Source organism: Echiichthys vipera, assembly GCF_963691815.1.
Source record: "Echiichthys vipera genome assembly, chromosome: 23".
Classification (NCBI taxonomy): Eukaryota; Metazoa; Chordata; class Actinopteri; order Perciformes; family Trachinidae; genus Echiichthys; species Echiichthys vipera.
The window spans coordinates 18,274,555-18,295,535 of NC_139848.1; the positions used below are offsets into that span (position 1 = coordinate 18,274,555).

At 35.4% G+C, this 20,981-nt stretch overlaps 1 protein-coding gene across 2 annotated transcripts in view; it reads right to left on the reverse strand.

Moving 5' to 3' along the window:
• The window catches only part of arhgap1 (Rho GTPase activating protein 1), a 61,218-nt gene that overhangs the window by 32,901 nt on the left and 7,336 nt on the right, over nt 1-20,981 (reverse strand). Inside the window, exons 2-4 of one of the 2 annotated variants that reach the window (XM_083937623.1) lie at nt 6,613-6,799; nt 4,618-4,710; nt 4,385-4,472 (exon numbers count right to left, since the gene is read on the reverse strand). In XM_083937623.1, the coding sequence (XP_083793749.1) occupies nt 4,385-4,472; nt 4,618-4,710; nt 6,613-6,736 (305 nt within the window). In that variant the 5' untranslated portion in view covers nt 6,737-6,799. Of the gene's footprint in view, nt 1-4,384; nt 4,473-4,617; nt 4,717-6,612; nt 6,800-20,981 lie in introns of both variants that reach the window. The other variant, XM_083937622.1, reaches the window with a different exon arrangement.

The window sequence follows — 20,981 nt, forward strand, 5'->3', positions numbered from 1 at the left end:
ATTACTATGCCTCACTATTATATTATTACAGTTATTGTTGTATTATAGTGAATAAAGTAATCGGCTCCTGTTGGAGACAAATTTTTCTTCCAAAACTGTTTTCTCTTAGACCCAAAATGACATTTAAATGAAATGAAATGAATTTTACAACTTGGTACCTAAGAAATCTCAAATGGCACTCAAGTGCCAAATTGTGCCAAACTTGAGGACGCCTATATATTTCTTTACTAAAACCTCTATAATTTTTTCTCTGCTTTATGTCAGCAGCATCAAACTTCTCACAAATGATGTCCAGATGTTGTTCCATTGCTTTATTGAATTTTTTGGCTACTGTGGCATTATTTCCAAAGGGATATTTATATAAAATTTAAAAAAAATTTAGGCGAGGGAAGAAATTCTTCCATTTATGCTGTGTTCCATCTGCATTTACTCTGGCACAGTTGCATTAATAGTGCTGCTTACACTTCTGATGGAATCTCACAAGTGTTACCTTTTAATAATGCACATAAAGCTTGTAATTACAGAGATATACCCATTTTATTCTGAGCATGTCTTTTTCAAGCAGGGACCTCAAAAAGGGACTATTGGACTAAAGTAAAGTTTGAGGGTCTTCTCCTTTACTTGAGTATTTTATTTACATGCTACTTTATTCTTCTACTCCACTACAAATCAGTGGAAATACTCTACTTTTACTGCACTACATTTATCTGATTACTTCAGTAACTAGTTACTTTACCAGGCTGACAAGCACATATGAAACGTGAGTTTATTTATCAGAAACTGGATTGACAAAAATGAACTAAACATAAATGCAGAGTAACATGATTTTTATCAACTTCTCCACTTTACTCCAGATATGGCTGCAGAGTAAACTCAGGCTTCACAGTGACAGAAAGAGTAGAAAGAGACATAGATGTGGTGATTTAACCACAGATTTAACCGGACAGAAACGATTGAGAACAACAACAGTAGCGGGAGTCTGTGTAGCGTGAGCCTGCGTAGCGCGGCTGGCATAGCGTTGTGGCCGTGTGCCTACAGGGCGCGCATGGAGAAAGTCTCCCAGCGCACAGGGATTTGACACGCTGAGACGGTATCGCTGAGACGGTATCGCTGAGACGGTATCGCTGAGATGTAGCACTGAGACGTAGCACTGAGACGTAGCGCTGAGACGGTAGCGCTGAGATGGATATGAGAAAGGACAGCAGTCATGAAGGCTTACGCTACGTTGCACCTCATAAACCGAACGGTACACATGTGTATCGAACCGTGACATGCATACCGAAGGGGACAGATTTTTTCGGTAAACCATTCCACCCCTAATAGCATGTAATTGAAAGGTCATTCCAGTGTTTCCAATGTGACATTGTTTAGCTCTCATTGAATAATAAGCATTATCGGTGTACAGAGTTTTAAAGTGGTAAAGTAGAAGCTAAATTTATCGCAGTTGTGTGCGCACCTCTGGGCTTGCCATTTCATCTTTTAGATATTCTTAACTTCAAGGAACTGCTTAACCTGTTTTACAGTGTGACAGGGGACATTGTCTTGCATGAGAATCACAGCTGATTAGAGACAGTTGCAGTGAAGGTGTTGCATATAGCCTGAAAGAGGTTCACATAACACATTTGCATTCACCCTGCCATGTACAAGAGGCCCAACTCCTGCTGCAGAAAACATCCCCAAACCAGGACAATTCCTCCTCCAAATGTTACTGACTTCTTAACACACTTCGGGTTCAGTCTTTCCTCAGTCCTACGCCCAACAGAATGTTTCCATCAGACCCAAACAAAGTGGACATCCTCTCATCACTGAAGTCACTCTGGACCTGTTCTCCTCTGTCCACACAACAATTTCCTCAGCAAAGGCAAGTCTTTTCTTTTTATTCTTTCTGATGATGAGAGGTTTGGTCTCTGCAGAGTGGGCTTTCACTCTTAAACGATGAGACACTGTGTGTAGAGACAGATCCTCACGGATGGCTGAACTTCTGATCCTTGTCCTGTTCAGCACTGAACTGGAGACCAACTCCAAACAGTGTTGAACTGATTCCCCACTGAGAGTCTTCTCATAATCCTGTCCTCCCGTGCACTTGTTTCACGTGGACGGCCGGCCTTTTTGAGGGACTTAAATTAATCTGTGTCATTGTAAAGTTTCAATATTCTTGAAATCAGACTGTGAACGCCCAACCTCTCTCTGATGGCTGAGAGGGTCATCCCTTGGGCCTTCATCTGGACAACCTGCTGTCTCAGGGTTTCAGTCTCCTTAGAGCAGCTTGGTATCTTAAAAAGTAACCAGGAGAGCTGCAGATAAATAGGGTGTGTCCAACAATAAAGTCAATTGTCACCAGGTGCAGATTAACACCAATAACTGGGAGGGTTCTGAAAGGGTTCTCTAATTTTGCTAACTCATTTAAAAAAAAAAAAAAAAAAGACATGCTATGACAACAGTGGTATAGCCACAGTTGATATTCTATCAAATTCTGGATAATAAAAAAAACTGTATTTCAGAATGAATCAGGTATTTAAGTGGGTTTTTCTCTAATTTTGATCTTCACTGTGTATACACAAGATCTGCAATGAGAGGAAACCGTTTCAGAACGTTGCAGGTAAACATTGCAACGGCGTCAACTGGCCCGTCTCGTCTCGACTCAAACCGGCTGATCTTGCTGCGACTAGGCTTGTCAAGTCGCCAGCAGCTGGTTTTAGAAAGTAGGGCATGTTACCTCTAACAGCCAATTAACTTGTAGCAAAGTCTGTTGGTCAAGTCACTTACAAACTGTCAGCTGGTCGAAATGGCAGTTTTGGAGGGTAGAGCGAGTTTCATTATAAAGGAGGGATTGCCAAAATTGATTGAATTGAAAGAATCGAAAGAATTTGATTGAAAAAATTGTATTCTACTGCACCGTTGTGAAGAAAAAGAGAGCTGAGCCAGAAGGCAAAGCTCTCAATCAATCTTCGTTCCTACCCTCACCAATGGTCATGAAAGCTGGGTCATGACCGAAAGAATGAGGTCGCGGGTACAAGCGGTGGCTGGAGTCTCCCTTAGAGATAGGGTGAGAAGTTCAGCCATCCGTGAGGAACTCGGAGTAGAGCCGCTGCTCCTTTGCGTTGACAGGAGCCAGTTGAGACACGTCCAGCTGGGAGAAGGCCTTGGGGAAGACCCAGGACTAGGTAGAGAGATTATATCACCACACTGGTCTGGGAACGCCTCGGGATCCCCCAATTAGGGCTGGTAAATGTGGCCCGGGAAAGGGAAGTTTGGGGTCCCCTGCTAGAGCTGCTGCCCCCGTGACCCGACCCCAAATGACTGATGAGTGAGTGCCAAAATTGAGAGCAAAGCAGTGCATCAGGGAAATAAAACGGTATTTTTTTTGCCATTGCATCAAAATTAGAAATGCAGTTGTAGCTAGTCTCTAAGTCTCTAGCTAGTTCGTCCTCCTTTATATTTTTGGTTAAAATGATATTCGTCTACGAAAAAAACCTTGAAAAGTCAGAAGAAATTCACAAATTTTATATTGAACTTGTCATCTGTCCATATTGCACCAACTTTGACAATGAATGCCCTTGGGTCCCAAGCAATACACCAGCCGAGTAGGCATTGAATTCAAGGTTCTCGAGTTATGCAGAGGAGACAGACAGAATTCCCTGCTTCATAGTTAGGTTATAATTAATTGTATTCAACCGGTATTTGTTTTGACTTTTACAAAGATTAAAAACATTTATTAAGGTGATGGAACTTACAATTTGCATGTTTCGGGTTTTAAAACACAGGAAAAGACACATTCTGTATGCCCTCAAGATGCAGAAGTTCTTTATCTGAGTATACAATGTTCAGTTCCGTGTATGTTGTGATATACTTCCTATCTTGTGATACAAGTATGACGAAGGTAATTGCCTGTTCGTACTGTATATGATATGAATGTTACTAATGACACTGCTGTGCCTTGTATGTCACCTATCTAAACACTGATCATGTATTCATGTTTTGTATAAAATAAGAACTGCCCTTAGCTCTGTGTGTGTGTCTCTCTAGCAGCCTGTGTTTGTGTGCGCGTTAAGAGCACAGTCCTTTTCTGCAGAACATGCTTTGAGAATAAAATCACAGAGAAAAGCCAAAACAATCTTTGTGTCCAATCTTTTCCCATAGTTAGATAAGAATCTATGTCTTCAACCGATATTTGTTGTGACTTTTACAAAGATTAACAAACCAATCGAGGGTAGAGCTACTGAAGCCCTGAAAGGCAAGGTACAAGGAGGAGTTTTTACTGTCTCGTACATCCGAAATAGTATCTCATAACCTTTTTTCGCCTCGCTTATCAGGGCTTCTGTTTCTTCTACACGTTAGAAGCCGTAAAAAAACATTCTGAATTGAGATTGACATAACGTCTTACATGAGCAGCTTGTGATGGTCCAGTTCGTGATGTGGAGGCATCCTACATGCATTAAACACGATCACCTTCCTTCCAAAGTTATCATCCCCTACAGAGATCACAGAAAGACAGACAGGGATTCAACATTACTTTTAATGTATAAAGCTGCTACTTTTGATTGTTGTCGTTATTGTCATAGTGGGAATATGAATGAAAACAGGAAAGAAACAGAAATTTGAGATTGGGGGACTGACCTGCAACTTCAATGATCTGATGCCTGGCAATGTCATAGAAGGGATGGTCCCAGGGCAGGTGTGGAGAGCCGGCATCAAAGCGCTGGGAAATATCTGTCTCTGAAAAACAAGCGTGCACAAACAAATTTTTAAATTGAATAACATAAACAACTAAGTAAGGGAAGACTTAAATCACTCATCTACAAAGGCATATTAGGGCCAAGTATGAAAAATAAAGAACTACGGACCCGGGAGAGAGGAAATATTTCTAGAAAAATATAGCAAGTCTATGACAAAAAGTTGCAGGTTTATGAAATTAAAACGTAGCAAATCTATGAAAAAAGTCGCAGAGTTATGAGATTAAAAAGTAGCAAATCTATGAAAAAAGTCGCAGAGTTATTAGATTAAAAAGTAGCAAATCTATGAAAAAAGTTGCAGAGTTATGAGATGAAAAAAGTAGCAAATCTATGAAAAAAGTTGCAGATTTATACAATTAAAAAGTAGCAAATCTATGAAAAAAGTTGCAGATTTATGAGATTAAAAGGTAGCAAATCTATGAAAAATGTTGCAGATTTATGAGATTAAAAAGTAGCAAATCTATGAAAAAAAGTCACAGATTTATGAGATTAAAAAGTAGCAAATATATGAAAAAAGTCGAAGATTTACAAGGCTAAAAAGTAGCAAATCGATTAAAAAAGGTTGCAGATTTACCAACTTAAAAAATAGCAAATCTATGAAAAAATTGCAATTGTGAGATTAAAAAGTCGCAAATCGATGAAAAAAATGCAGATTTACTAAATTAAAAAGTAGCAAAAATTATAAATACACAAGAAAAAAGTTCAGATGTTAGGTGTTTGTGTTACATTGCTGAAAGCACTATCTTCTTACACTGCTTACACATTGTTCCTGTCTTATCTGTCACTCTGTTGCTGTTTAGCCTCTTACATATTGATATGGAGAGACGTCTGGTCTCAGTCTGGAGCCCTGTGTGCGCTCTGAACATTCTGAAAACTAGTAGAAAGAGGCTAAGTCACCAATCAAAGATGGAGGTAGCTTTTGGGGTATGACACATGCACAGTAAAATCGGGTCTGCTCTATCAGAAGCAGCGCAGCTCCAGTTCCACTGCGCATGTGTCGTACACCCAAAGCACGGCCATCTTAGAGTTGGGTGGTAAAGGGGCCAGTAGGTGAGTCTTTAAAACACTCTTCTAATTAACTCTGGGTTCACTAACAACATTGTTTTGCTTCTTTTTATGTGCAGGGTTACTTCTCATATTGCAGAGGTTTGCTGTTATTTTGAGCAGTATTAGTGGTTAAAAAAGATGTTTTAATGCCTTCACCGTACTGCCCCGAGTTTATCAGTGTTAGCCACGTACGGCTGTTAGCGACTCTCACGGATTTCTCTGTTAATAGTTGTTAAACAAAAAAACTCTCAAAAAAAACTTGCAGTGTAAATGCCGAAAAAGACCATGGGATGATTTTGTGCCAAAATAAAACTTTAACAGATATTTTAAATTGAAATGGGGAAAATATATTAAAGCATAACCTTGACTTTAACGACCAGATTTCATGGTACTAATGTTAATGTTAATTTGGAATTCCTAAAGATGAAGATTCCCGACCTTTGCTACCCATGAAATGTTTCTGGAAATCATCCGCCCCCTTTGCAACCCTGCTTATGGCTAACTGTAACTGTTGCAACTTCATGTCTAGCCTTAACCCTGACACCAAGTCTCCCTTTTAAAAAAAAATGAAGAATGCCTAGGGTGGTTTGGGGACCACAATTACACTTTAAGGGGCCAACCTTTAATTTTGTCAATTCAGATTTATTCCCATGTATACCCATAAATTCCTTTATAATTCCCATGGAAAGTTTCCCAATTTGAAGATTCCTGGAATTTTGTAACCCTAGCCGTAAGGAATGTTTTTTTGTCAATAAGATAAGATAAGAGTAAGGGGTGGGGGGCGTCTTACCACTCTCCTCTGTGCAAGTGTGTGCTTATATATGCCTCTCACCTGACTTGCTGAGAGTAGACTCATCAGCGGGCCATTGCTGGTCATCTATCGTGGTCAACTTCAGCTGTCCCAACTGTGCAGTTGCAGGGTCTTCACCCAAATCTATCAGTAGCTCTGAAGACATCACTCAACGATGTCTTGACGACACACTATAAGCTTCAACGTCCACGGAGCAGCAGCCAGAGTCCTGCAAGAGACCGAGACACCTCAGATCAGCTGGGTTTGTGTCTTAAAGGGATTAAAAAAGCAATATTTTATAAACAGAGAGAATTGTCATAATGTTGATCATGTGGTCAAAAGCATTTTGTGCCACTTTCACCCAAACCTGACATTTACCTATATACTGCAATAATATGTTATTCTATAGTAAGCTGATCATTGTGGTTTGGATTCTCATGAATAACTGTATAATTATTTAACGTTGATCTGTTTTTTGTAACAAATTGTATTATTTAAAGGGACGGTTCCTTCCAAACACTACTGTCTGTACTGTAAAATACCACTGGGGTGAATGTGCAAGTAGGTTTTCTTTTCATTTAGCTGAAGCTGGGCCACAGCACCAGAAAAAGTACCACATGTAAAGTACGACAAAGCTGTGGAGGATGTTATGTTTATGTCACTGAAATAACACACACTGCCTTTCTCTTTTTGACACCAACTGAGTGACTGAAAAACACTTTCCTTTATTTCTACATTAAGATTTTTTAAATAAAAGAATCAAACTTAAAGCAGGCTGACTTGATAACTTTAGAATCAAACTTAGAGGGGACTGAGTTGAAAACTTCAGAATCAAACTTAAAGCAGACTGATTTGATAACTTCAGAATAAACTTAAAGCAGACTGACTTGATAACTTCAGAATCAATGTAAAGCAGACTGAATTGAGTAACTCCATATCAAACTTAAAGCAGACTGACTTGATAACTTCAGATCAAACTTGAAGCAGACTGACTAAAAAAACTTCAGAATCAAACTTAAAGCAGACTGACTTGATTACTTCAGAATCAAATTCAAAGCAGACTGACTTGATAACTTCAGAATTAAACTTAAAGCAGACTGACTTGATAACTTCAGAATCAAACTTATATCAGACTGACTTGATAACTTCAGAATCAAACTTAAAGCAGACTGACTTGATAACTTCAGAATATAACTTAAAGCAGACTGACTTGATAACTTCAGAATCAAGCTAAAGCAGACTGACTTGATAACTTCAGAATCAAACTTAAATCAGACTGACTTGATAACTTCAGAATCAAGCTAAAGCAGACTGACTTGATAACTTCAGAATCAAACTTAAAGCAGACTGACTTGATAACTTCAGAATCAAGCTAAAGCAGACTAAGTTGATAACTTTAGAATCAAACTTAAAGCAGACTGACTTGATAACTTCAGAATCATGCTAAAGCAGACTTACTTGATAACTTTAGAATCAAACTTAAAGCAGACTGACTTGATAACTTCAGAATCAAACTTAAAGCAGACTATCTTGATTAATTCAGAATCAAAAACAAAGCAGACTGACTTGATAGCTTCAGAATCAAACCTAAAGAAGACTGACCTGATAACTTCGGAATCAAACTTAAAGCAGACTGAATTGAGTAACTCCATATCAAACTTAAAGCACACTGACTTGATAACTTCAGAATCAAACTTAAAGCAAACTGACTAAAAAAACTTCAGAATCAAACTTAAAGCAGACTGACTTGATTACTTCAGAATCAAACTTAAAGCAGACTGACTTGATAACTTCAGAATTAAACTTAAAGCAGACTGACTTGTGTAACTTCAAGTCAAACTTAAAGCAGAGTGACTTGATAACTTCAAAATCAAGCTAAAGCAGAGTGACTTGATAACTTCAGAATCAAGCTAAAGCAGACTTACTAGATAACTTTAGAATCAAACTTAAAGCAGACTGACTTGATAACTTCAGAATATAACTTAAAGCAACTGACTTGATAACTTCAGAATCAAGCTAAAGCAGACTGACTTGATAACTTCAGAATCAAACTTAAATCAGACTGACTTGATAACTTCAGATTCAAACTTAAAGCAGACTGACTTGATAACTTCAGAATCAAACGTAAAGCAGACTGACTTGATAACTTCAGAATCAAACTTAAAGCAGACTGACTTGATAACTTCAGAATCAAGCTAAAGCAGACTGACTTGATAACTTCAGAATCAAACTTAAAGCATACTGACTTGATAACTTCAGAATCAAACTTAAAGCAGACTGACTTGATAACTTCAGAATCAAGCTGAAGAAGACTTAGTTGATAACTTTAGAATCAAACTTAAAGCAGACTGACTTGATAACTTCAGAATCAAGCTAAAAAAGACTTACTTGATAACTTTAGAATCAAACTTAAAGCAGACTGACTTGATAACTTCAGAATCAAAATCAAAGCAGACTGACTTGATAACTTCAGAATCAAACTTAAAGCAGACTGACTTGATAACTTCAGAATCAAGCTAAAGCAGACTGACTTGATAACTTCAAATCAAACTTAAAGCAGACTGACTTGATAACTTCAAAATCAAACTTAAAGCAGACTGACTTGATAACTTCAGAATCAAGCTAAAGCAGACTGACATGATAACTTCAAATCAAACTTAAAGCAGACTGACTTGATAACTTCAGAATCAAACTTAAAGCAGACTGACTTGTGTAACTTCAAGTCAAACTTAAAGCAGACTGACTTGATAACTTCAGAATCAAACTTAAAGCAGACTGACTTGATAACTTCAGAATCAAACTTAAAGCAGACTGACTTGATTACTTCAGAATCAAAATCAAAGAAGACTGACTTGATTACTTCAGAATCAAACTTAAAGAAGACTGACCTGATAACTTCAGAATAAAACTTAAAGCAGACTGACTTGATAACTTCAGAATCAAATTCAAAGCAGACTGACTTGATAACTTCAAATCAAACTTAAAGCAGACTGACTTGATAACTTCAGAATCAAACTTAAAGCAGACTGACTTGTGTTACTTCAAATCAAACTTAAAGCAGACTGACTTGATAACTTCAAATCAAACTTAAAGCAGACTGACTTGATAACTTTAAATCAAACTTAAAGCAGACTGACTTGATAACTTCAGAATCAAACTTAAAGCAGACTGACTTGATAACGTCACAATCAAACTTAAAGCAGACTGACTTGATAACTTCAGAATCAAAGTCAAAACAGACTGAGTAGATAACTTAAAGCAGACTGACTTGATAACTTCAGAATCAAGCTAAAGCAGACTGACTTGATAACTTAAGAATCAAATTTAAAGCAGAACGACTTGATAACTTCAGAATCAAACTTAAAGCAGACTGACTTGATAACTTCAGAATTAAACTTAAAGCAGATTGACTTGATAACTTCAGAATATAACTTAAAGCAGACTGACTTGATAACTTCAGAATCAAGCTAAAGCAGACTGACTTGATAACTTCAGAATCAAACTTAAAGCAGACTGACTTGATAACTTCAGATTCAAACTTAAAGCAGACCGACTTGATAACTTCAGAATAAAACTTAAAACAAACTGACTTGATAACGTCAGAATCAAACTTAAAGCAGACTGACTTGATAACTTCAGAATCAAGCTAAAGCAGACTGACTTGATAACTTCAAATCAAACTTAAAGCAGACTGACTTGATAACTTCAGACTCAAACTTAGAGCAGACTGACTTGATAACTTCAGAATCAAGCTAAAGTAGACTGACTTGATAACTTCAAATCAAGCTTAAAGCAGACTGACTTGATAACTTAAGAATCAAACTTAAAGCGGACTGACTTAAAAAACTTCAGAATCAAACTTAAAGCAGACTGACTTGATAACTTCAAATCGAACTTAAAGCAGACTGACTTGATAACTTCAAATCAAACTTAAAGCAGACTGACTTGATAACTTCAGAATCAAACTTAAAGCAGACTGACTTGATAACTTCAGAATCAAACTTAAAGCAGACTGACTTGATAATTTCAGAATCAAATTCAAAGCAGACTGACTTGATAACTTCTGAATCAAATTCAAAGCAGACTGACTTGATAACTTCAGAATTAAACTTAAAGCAGAGTGACTTGTGTAACTTCAACTCAAACTTAAAGCAGAGTGACTTGATAACTTCAGAATCAAGCTAAAGCAGAGTGACTTGATTACTTCAGAATCAAGCTAAAACAGACTTACTTGATAACTTCAGAATCAAACTTAAAGCAGACTGACTTGATAACTTCAGAATCAAGCTAAAGCAGACTGACTTGATAACTTCAGAATCAAACTTAAAGCAGACTGACTTGATAACTTCAGAATCAAGCTAAAGCAGACTGACTTGATAACTTCAGAATCAAACTTAAAGCAGACTGACTTGATAACTTCAGAATCAAACTTAAAGCAGACTGACTTGATAACTTCAGAATCAAGCTAAAGAAGACTTAGTTGATAACTTTAGAATCAAACTTAAAGCAGACTGACTTGATAACTTCAGAATCAAGCTAAAAAAGACTTACTTGATAACTTTAGAATCAAACTTAAAGCAGACTGACTTGATAACTTCAGAATCAAAATCAAAGCAGACTGACTTGATAACTTCAGAATCAAACTTAAAGCAGACTGACTTGATAACTTCAGAATCAAGCTAAAGCAGACTGACTTGATAACTTCAAATCAAACTTAAAGCAGACTGACTTGATAACTTCAAAATCAAACTTAAAGCAGACTGACTTGATAACTTCAGAATCAAGCTAAAGCAGACTGACATGATAACTTCAAATCAAACTTAAAGCAGACTGACTTGATAACTTCAGAATCAAACTTAAAGCAGACTGACTTGTGTAACTTCAAGTCAAACTTAAAGCAGACTGACTTGATAACTTCAGAATCAAACTTAAAGCAGACTGACTTGATAACTTCAGAATCAAACTTAAAGCAGACTGACTTGATTACTTCAGAATCAAAATCAAAGAAGACTGACTTGATTACTTCAGAATCAAACTTAAAGAAGACTGACCTGATAACTTCAGAATAAAACTTAAAGCAGACTGACTTGATAACTTCAGAATCAAATTCAAAGCAGACTGACTTGATAACTTCTGAATCAAATTCAAAGCAGACTGACTTGATAACTTCAGAATTAAACTTAAAGCAGACTGACTAGTGTAACTTCAAGTCAAACTTAAAGCAGACTGACTTGATAACTTCAGAATCAAACTTAAAACAGACTGACTTGATAACTTCAAATCAAACTTAAAGCAAACTGACTTGATAACTTCAAATCAAACTTAAAGCAGACTGACTTGATAATGTCAGAATCAAACTTAAAGCAGACTGACCATTGTTACTTCAAATCAAACTTAAAGCAGACTGACTTGATAACTTCAAATCAAACTTAAAGCAGACTGACTTGATAACTTTAAATCAAACTTAAAGCAGACTGACTTGATAACTTCAGAATCAAACTTAAAGCAGACTGACTTGATAACGTCACAATCAAACTTAAAGCAGACTGACTTGATAACTTCAGAATCAAAGTCAAAACAGACTGAGTAGATAACTTAAAGCAGACTGACTTGATAACTTCAGAATCAAGCTAAAGCAGACTGACTTGATAACTTAAGAATCAAATTTAAAGCAGAACGACTTGATAACTTCAGAATCAAACTTAAAGCAGACTGACTTGATAACTTCAGAATTAAACTTAAAGCAGATTGACTTGATAACTTCAGAATATAACTTAAAGCAGACTGACTTGATAACTTCAGAATCAAGCTAAAGCAGACTGACTTGATAACTTCAGAATCAAACTTAAAGCAGACTGACTTGATAACTTCAGATTCAAACTTAAAGCAGACCGACTTGATAACTTCAGAATAAAACTTAAAACAAACTGACTTGATAACGTCAGAATCAAACTTAAAGCAGACTGACTTGATAACTTCAGAATCAAGCTAAAGCAGACTGACTTGATAACTTCAAATCAAACTTAAAGCAGACTGACTTGATAACTTCAGACTCAAACTTAGAGCAGACTGACTTGATAACTTCAGAATCAAGCTAAAGTAGACTGACTTGATAACTTCAAATCAAACTTAAAGCAGACTGACTTGATAACTTAAGAATCAAACTTAAAGCGGACTGACTTAAAAAACTTCAGAATCAAACTTAAAGCAGACTGACTTGATAACTTCAAATCGAACTTAAAGCAGACTGACTTGATAACTTCAAATCAAACTTAAAGCAGACTGACTTGATAACTTCAGAATCAAACTTAAAGCAGACTGACTTGATAACTTCAGAATCAAACTTAAAGCAGACTGACTTGATAATTTCAGAATCAAATTCAAAGCAGACTGACTTGATAACTTCTGAATCAAATTCAAAGCAGACTGACTTGATAACTTCAGAATTAAACTTAAAGCAGAGTGACTTGTGTAACTTCAACTCAAACTTAAAGCAGAGTGACTTGATAACTTCAGAATCAAGCTAAAGCAGAGTGACTTGATTACTTCAGAATCAAGCTAAAACAGACTTACTTGATAACTTCAGAATCAAACTTAAAGCAGACTGACTTGATAACTTCAGAATCAAGCTAAAGCAGACTGACTTGATAACTTCAGAATCAAACTTAAAGCAGACTGACTTGATAACTTCAGAATCAAGCTAAAGCAGACTGACTTGATAACTTCAGAATCAAGCTAAAGCAGACTGACTTGATAACTTCAGAATCAAACTTAAAGCAGACTGACTTGATAACTTCAGAATCAAACTTAAAGCAGACTGACTTGATAACTTCAGAATATAACTTAAAGCAGACTGACTTGACAACTTCAGAATCAAGCTAAAGCAGACTGACTTGATAACTTCAGAATCAAACTTAAAGAAGACTAACTTGATAACTTCAGAATCAAGCTAAAGCAGACTGACTTGATAACTTCAAATCAAACTTAAAGCAGACTGACTTGATTAGTTCAGAATCAAACTTAAAGCAGACTGACTTGATAACTTCAGAATCAAGCTAAAGCAGACTGACTTGATAACTTCAAATCAAACTTAAAGCAGACTGACTTGATAACTTCAGAATCAAACTTAAAGCAGACTGACTTGATAACTTCAGAATCAAGCTAAAGCAGACTGACTTGATAACTTCAAATCAAACTTAGAGCAGACTGTTTTGATAAGTTAAGAATCAAATTTAAAGTGGACTGACTTAAAAAACGTCAGAATCAAACTTAAAGCAGACTGACTTGATAACTTCAGAATCAAACTTAAAGCAGACTGACTTGATAACTTCAGAATCAAACTAAAAGCAGACTGACTTGTGTTACTTCGAATCAAACTTAAAGCAGACTGACTTGATAACTTCAAATCAAACTTAAAGCAGACTGACTTGATAACTTCAAATCAAACTTAAAGCAGACTGACTTGATAACTGCAGAATCAAACTTAAAGCAGACTGACTTGATAACCTCGGAATAAAATTCAAAGCAGACTGACTTGATAACTTCAGAATCAAATTCAAAGAAGACTGACTTGATAACTTCTGAATCAAATTCAAAGCAGACTGACTTGATAACTTTAGAATTAAACTCAAAGCAGACTGACTTGTGTAACTTCAAGTCAAACTTAAAGCAGAGTGACTTGATAACTTCAAAATCAAGCTAAAGCAGAGTGACTTGATAACTTCAGAATCAAGCTAAAGCAGACTTACTTGATAACTTTAGAATCAAACTTAAAGCAGACTGACTTGATAACTTCAGAATCAAACTTAAAGCAGACTGACTTGATAACTTCAGAATATAACTTAGAGCAGACTGACTTGATAACTTCAGAATCAAGCTAAAGCAGACTGACTTGATAACTTTAGAATCAAACTTAAATCAGACTGACTTGATAACTTCAGATTCAAACTTAAAGCAGACCGACTTGATAACTTCAGAATAAAACTTAAAGCAGACTGACTTGATAACTTCAGAATCAAGCTAAAGCAGACTGACATGATAACTTCAAATCAAACTTAAAGCAGACTGACTTGATAACTTCAGAATCAAACTTAAAGCAGACTGACTTGTGTAACTTCAAGTCAAACTTAGGGCAGACTGACTTGATAACTTCAGAATCAAACTTAAAGCAGACTGACTTGATAACTTCAGAATAAAACTTAAAGCAGACTGACTTGATAACTTCAGAATCAAAATCAAATCAGACTGACTTGATAACTTCAGAATCAAACTTAAAGAAGACTGACCTGATAACTTCGGAATCAAACTTAAAGCAGACTGACTTGATAACTTCAGAATCAAATTCAAAGCAGACTGACTTGATAACTTCTGAATCAAATTCAAAGCAGACTGACTTGATAACTTCAGAATCAAACTTAAAGCAGACTGACTTGATAACTTCAGAATCAAGCTAAAGCAGACTGACTTGATAACTTCAAATCAAACTTAAAGCAGACTGACTTGATAACTTCAAAATCAAACTTAAAGCAGACTGACTTGATAACTTCAGAATCAAGCTAAAGCAGACTTACTTGATAACTTTAGAATCAAACTTAAAGCAGACTTACTTGATAACTTCAGAATCAAGCTAAAGCAGACTGACTTGATAACTTCAAATCAAACTTAAAGCAGACTGACTTGATAACTTAAGAATCAAATTTAAAGCGGACTGACTTAAAAAACTTCAGAATCAAACTTAAAGCAGACTGACTTGATAACTTCAGAATCAAACTTAAAGCAGACTGACTTGATAACTTCAGAATCAAACTTAAGGCAGACTGACTTGTGTTACTTCAAATCAAACTTAAAGCAGACTGACTTGATAACTTCAAATCAAACTTAAAGCAGACTGACTTGATGACTTCAAATCAAACTTAAAGCAGATAGACTTGATAACTTCAAATCAAACTTAAAGCAGACTGACTTGATAACTTCAGAATCAAGCTAAAGCAGACTGACTTGATAACTTCAAATCAAACTTAAAGCAGACTGACTTGATAACTTCAGAATCAAACTTAAAGCAGACTGACTTGATAACTTCAGAATCAAGCTAAAGCAGACTGACTTGATAACTTCAAATCAAACTTAGAGCAGACTGACTTGATAAGTTAAGAATCAAATTTAAAGTGGACTGACTTAAAAAACGTCAGAATCAAACTTAAAGCAGACTGACTTGATAACTTCAGAATCAAACTTAAAGCAGACTGACTTGATAACTTCAGAATCAAACTAAAAGCAGACTGACTTGTGTTACTTCGAATCAAACTTAAAGCAGACTGACTTGATAACTTCAAATCAAACTTAAAGCAGACTGACTTGATAACTTCAAATCAAACTTAAAGCAGACTGACTTGATAACTGCAGAATCAAACTTAAAGCAGACTGACTTGATAACCTCGGAATAAAATTCAAAGCAGACTGACTTGATAACTTCAGAATCAAATTCAAAGAAGACTGACTTGATAACTTCTGAATCAAATTCAAAGCAGACTGACTTGATAACTTTAGAATTAAACTCAAAGCAGACTGACTTGTGTAACTTCAAGTCAAACTTAAAGCAGAGTGACTTGATAACTTCAAAATCAAGCTAAAGCAGAGTGACTTGATAACTTCAGAATCAAGCTAAAGCAGACTTACTTGATAACTTTAGAATCAAACTTAAAGCAGACTGACTTGATAACTTCAGAATCAAACTTAAAGCAGACTGACTTGATAACTTCAGAATATAACTTAGAGCAGACTGACTTGATAACTTCAGAATCAAGCTAAAGCAGACTGACTTGATAACTTTAGAATCAAACTTAAATCAGACTGACTTGATAACTTCAGATTCAAACTTAAAGCAGACCGACTTGATAACTTCAGAATAAAACTTAAAGCAGACTGACTTGATAACTTCAGAATCAAGCTAAAGCAGACTGACATGATAACTTCAAATCAAACTTAAAGCAGACTGACTTGATAACTTCAGAATCAAACTTAAAGCAGACTGACTTGTGTAACTTCAAGTCAAACTTAAAGCAGACTGACTTGATAACTTCAGAATCAAACTTAAAGCAGACTGACTTGATAACTTCAGAATAAAACTTAAAGCAGACTGACTTGATTACTTCAGAATCAAAATCAAATCAGACTGACTTGATAACTTCAGAATCAAACTTAAAGAAGACTGACCTGATAACTTCGGAATCAAACTTAAAGCAGACTGACTTGATAACTTCAGAATCAAATTCAAAGCAGACTGACTTGATAACTTCTGAATCAAATTCAAAGCAGACTGACTTGATAACTTCAGAATCAAACTTAAAGCAGACTGACTTGATAACTTCAGAATCAAGCTAAAGCAGACTGACTTGATAACTTCAAATCAAACTTAAAGCAGACTGACTTGATAACTTCAAAATCAAACTTAAAGCAGACTGACTTGATAACTTCAGAATCAAGCTAAAGCAGACTTACTTGATAACTTTAGAATCAAACTTAAAGCAGACTTACTTGATAACTTCAGAATCAAGCTAAAGCAGACTGACTTGATAACTTCAAATCAAACTTAAAGCAGACTGACTTGATAACTTAAGAATCAAATTTAAAGCGGACTGACTTAAAAAACTTCAGAATCAAACTTAAAGCAGACTGACTTGATAACTTCAGAATCAAACTTAAAGCAGACTGACTTGATAACTTCAGAATCAAACTTAAGGCAGACTGACTTGTGTTACTTCAAATCAAACTTAAGCAGACTGACTTGATAACTTCAAATCAAACTTAAAGCAGACTGACTTGATGACTTCAAATCAAACTTAAAGCAGATAGACTTGATAACTTCAAATCAAACTTAAAGCAGACTGACTTGATAACTTCAGAATCAAGCTAAAGCAGACTGACTTGATAACTTCAAATCAAACTTAAAGCAGACTGACTAGATAACTTCAGAATCAAACTTAAAGCAGACTGACTTGATAACTTCAGAATCAAGCTAAAGCAGACTGACTTGATAACTTCAAATCAAACTTATAGCAGACTGACTTGATAAGTTAAGAATCAAACTTAAAGCGGACTGACTTAAAAAACTTCAGAATCAAACTTAAAGCAGACTGACTTGATAAATTCAGAATCAAATTCAAAGTAGACTGACTTGATAACTTCAAATCAAACTTAAAGCAGACTGACTTGATAACTTCAAATCAAACTTAAAGCAGACTGACTTGATAACCTCAGAATAAAACTTAAAGCAGACTGACTTGATAAATTCAGAATCAAATTCAAAGAAGACTGACTTAATAACTTCTGAATCAAATTCAAAGCAGACTGACTTAATAACTTCAGAATCAAACTCAAAGCAGACTGACTTGTGTAACTTCAAGTCAAACTTAAAGCAGAGTGACTTGATAACTTCAAAATCAAGCTAAAGCAGAGTGACTTGATAACTTCAGATTCAAGCTAAAGCAGACTTACTTGATAACTTTAGAATCAAACTTAAAGCAGACTGACTTGATAACTTCAGAATCAAACTTAAAGCAGACTGACTTGATAACTTCAGAATATAACTTAAAGCAGACTGACTTGATAACTTCAGAATCAAGCTAAAGCAGACTGACTTGATAACTTCAGAATCAAACTTAAATCAGAATGACTTGATAACTTCAGATTCAAACTTAAAGCAGACCGACTTGATAACTTCAGAATAAAACTTAAAGCAGACTGACTTGATAACTTCAGAATCAAGCTAAAGCAGACTGACTTGATAACTTCAAATCAAACTTATAGCAGACTGACTTGATAAGTTAAGAATCAAACTTAAAGCGGACTGACTTAAAAAACTTCAGAATCAAACTTAAAGCAGACTGACTTGATAACTTCAGAATCAAACTTAAAGCAGACTGACTTGATAACTTCAGAATCAAACTAAAAGCAGACTGACTTGTGTTACTTTAAATCAAACTTAAAGCAGACTGACTTGATAACTTCAAATCAAACTTAAAGCAGACTGACTTGATAACTTCAAATCAAACTTAAAGCAGACTGACTTGATAACTTCAAATCAAACTTAAAGCAGACTGACTTGATAACTTCAGAATCAAACTTAAAGCAGACTGACTTGATAACCTCAGAATAAAACTTAAAGCAGACTGACTTGATAAATTCAGAATCAAATTCAAAGAAGACTGACTTAATAACTTCTGAATCAAATTCAAAGCAGACTGACTTAATAACTTCAGAATCAAACTCAAAGCAGACTGACTTGTGTAACTTCAAGTCAAACTTAAAGCAGAGTGACTTGATAACTTCAAAATCAAGCTAAAGCAGAGTGACTTGATAACTTCAGATTCAAGCTAAAGCAGACTTACTTGATAACTTTAGAATCAAACTTAAAGCAGACTGACTTGATAACTTCAGAATCAAACTTAAAGCAGACTGACTTGATAACTTCAGAATATAACTTAAAGCAGACTGACTTGATAACTTCAGAATCAAGCTAAAGCAGACTGACTTGATAACTTCAGAATCAAACTTAAATCAGAATGACTTGATAACTTCAGATTCAAACTTAAAGCAGACCGACTTGATAACTTCAGAATAAAACTTAAAGCAGACTGACTTGATAACTTCAGAATCAAGCTAAAGCAGACTGACATGATAACTTCAAATCAAACTTAAAGCAGACTGACTTGATAACTTCAGAATCAAACTTAAAGCAGACTGACTTGATAACTTCAGAATCAAGCTAAAGCAGACTGACTTGATAACTTCAGAATCAAACTTAAAGCAGACTGACTTGATAACTTCAGAATCAAACTTAAAGCAGACTGACTTGATAACTTCAGAATCAAGCTAAAGCAGACTGACTTGATAACTTCAAATCAAACTTAAAGCAGACTGACTTGATAACTTCAAAATCAAACTTAAAGCAGACTGACTTGATAACTTCAGAATCAAGCTAAAGCAGACTGACATGATAGCTTCAAATCAAACTTAAAGCAGACTGACTTGATAACTTCAGAATCAAACTTAAAGCAGACTGACTTGTGTAACTTCAAGTCAAACTTAAAGCAGACTGACTTGATAACTTCAGAATCAAACTTAAAATAGACTGACTTGATAACTTCAGAATCAAACTTAAAGCAGACTGACTTGATTACTTCAGAATCAAAATCAAAGAAGACTGACTTGATTACTTCAGAATCAAACTTAAAGAAGACTGACCTGATAACTTCAGAATAAAACTTAAAGCAGACTGACTTGATAACTTCAGAATCAAATTTAAAGCAGACTGACTTGATAACTTCAGAATCAAATTCAAAGCAGACTGACTTGATAACTTCAGAATAAAACTTAAAGCAGACTGACTTGATAACTTCAGAATCAAGCTAAAGCAGACTGACATGATAACTTCAAATCAAACTTAAAGCAGACTGACTTGATAACTTCAGAATCAAACTTAAAGCAGACTGACTTGATAACTTCAGAATCAAGCTAAAGCAGACTGACTTGATAACTTCAGAATCAAACTTAAAGCAGACTGACTTGATAACTTCAGAATCAAACTTAAAGCAGACTGACTTGATAACTTCAGAATCAAGCTAAAGCAGACTGACTTGATAACTTCAAATCAAACTTAAAGCAGACTGACTTGATAACTTCAAAATCAAACTTAAAGCAGACTGACTTGATAACTTCAGAATCAAGCTAAAGCAGACTGACATGATAGCTTCAAATCAAACTTAAAGCAGACTGACTTGATAACTTCAGAATCAAACTTAAAGCAGACTGACTTGTGTAACTTCAAGTCAAACTTAAAGCAGACTGACTTGATAACTTCAGAATCAAACTTAAAATAGACTGACTTGATAACTTCAGAATCAAACTTAAAGCAGACTGACTTGATTACTTCAGAATCAAAATCAAAGAAGACTGACTTGATTACTTCAGAATCAAACTTAAAGAAGACTGACCTGATAACTTCAGAATAAAACTTAAAGCAGACTGACTTGATAACTTCAGAATCAAATTTAAAGCAGACTGACTTGATAACTTCAGAATCAAATTCAAAGCAGACTGACTTGATAACTTCAGAATTAAACTTAAAGCAGACTGACTGGTGTAACTTCAAGTCAAACTTAAAGCAGAGTGACTTGATAACTTCAAAATCAAGCTCAAGCAGAGTGACTTGATAACTTCAGAATCAAGCTAAAGCAGACTGACTTGATAACTTCAGTATCAAACTTAAAGCTTAAACTTAAAGGTTCTTTTTTCCTTCACTCAGGACATATTGAGGATTCAAAATCAGTTGAGTTCGCTTCTGTTGCAATTTGTTCAACCCTGACCCCCATTTTGAAAATAGGGGTCAGGGTAAAAATACTTAAAATGACTGG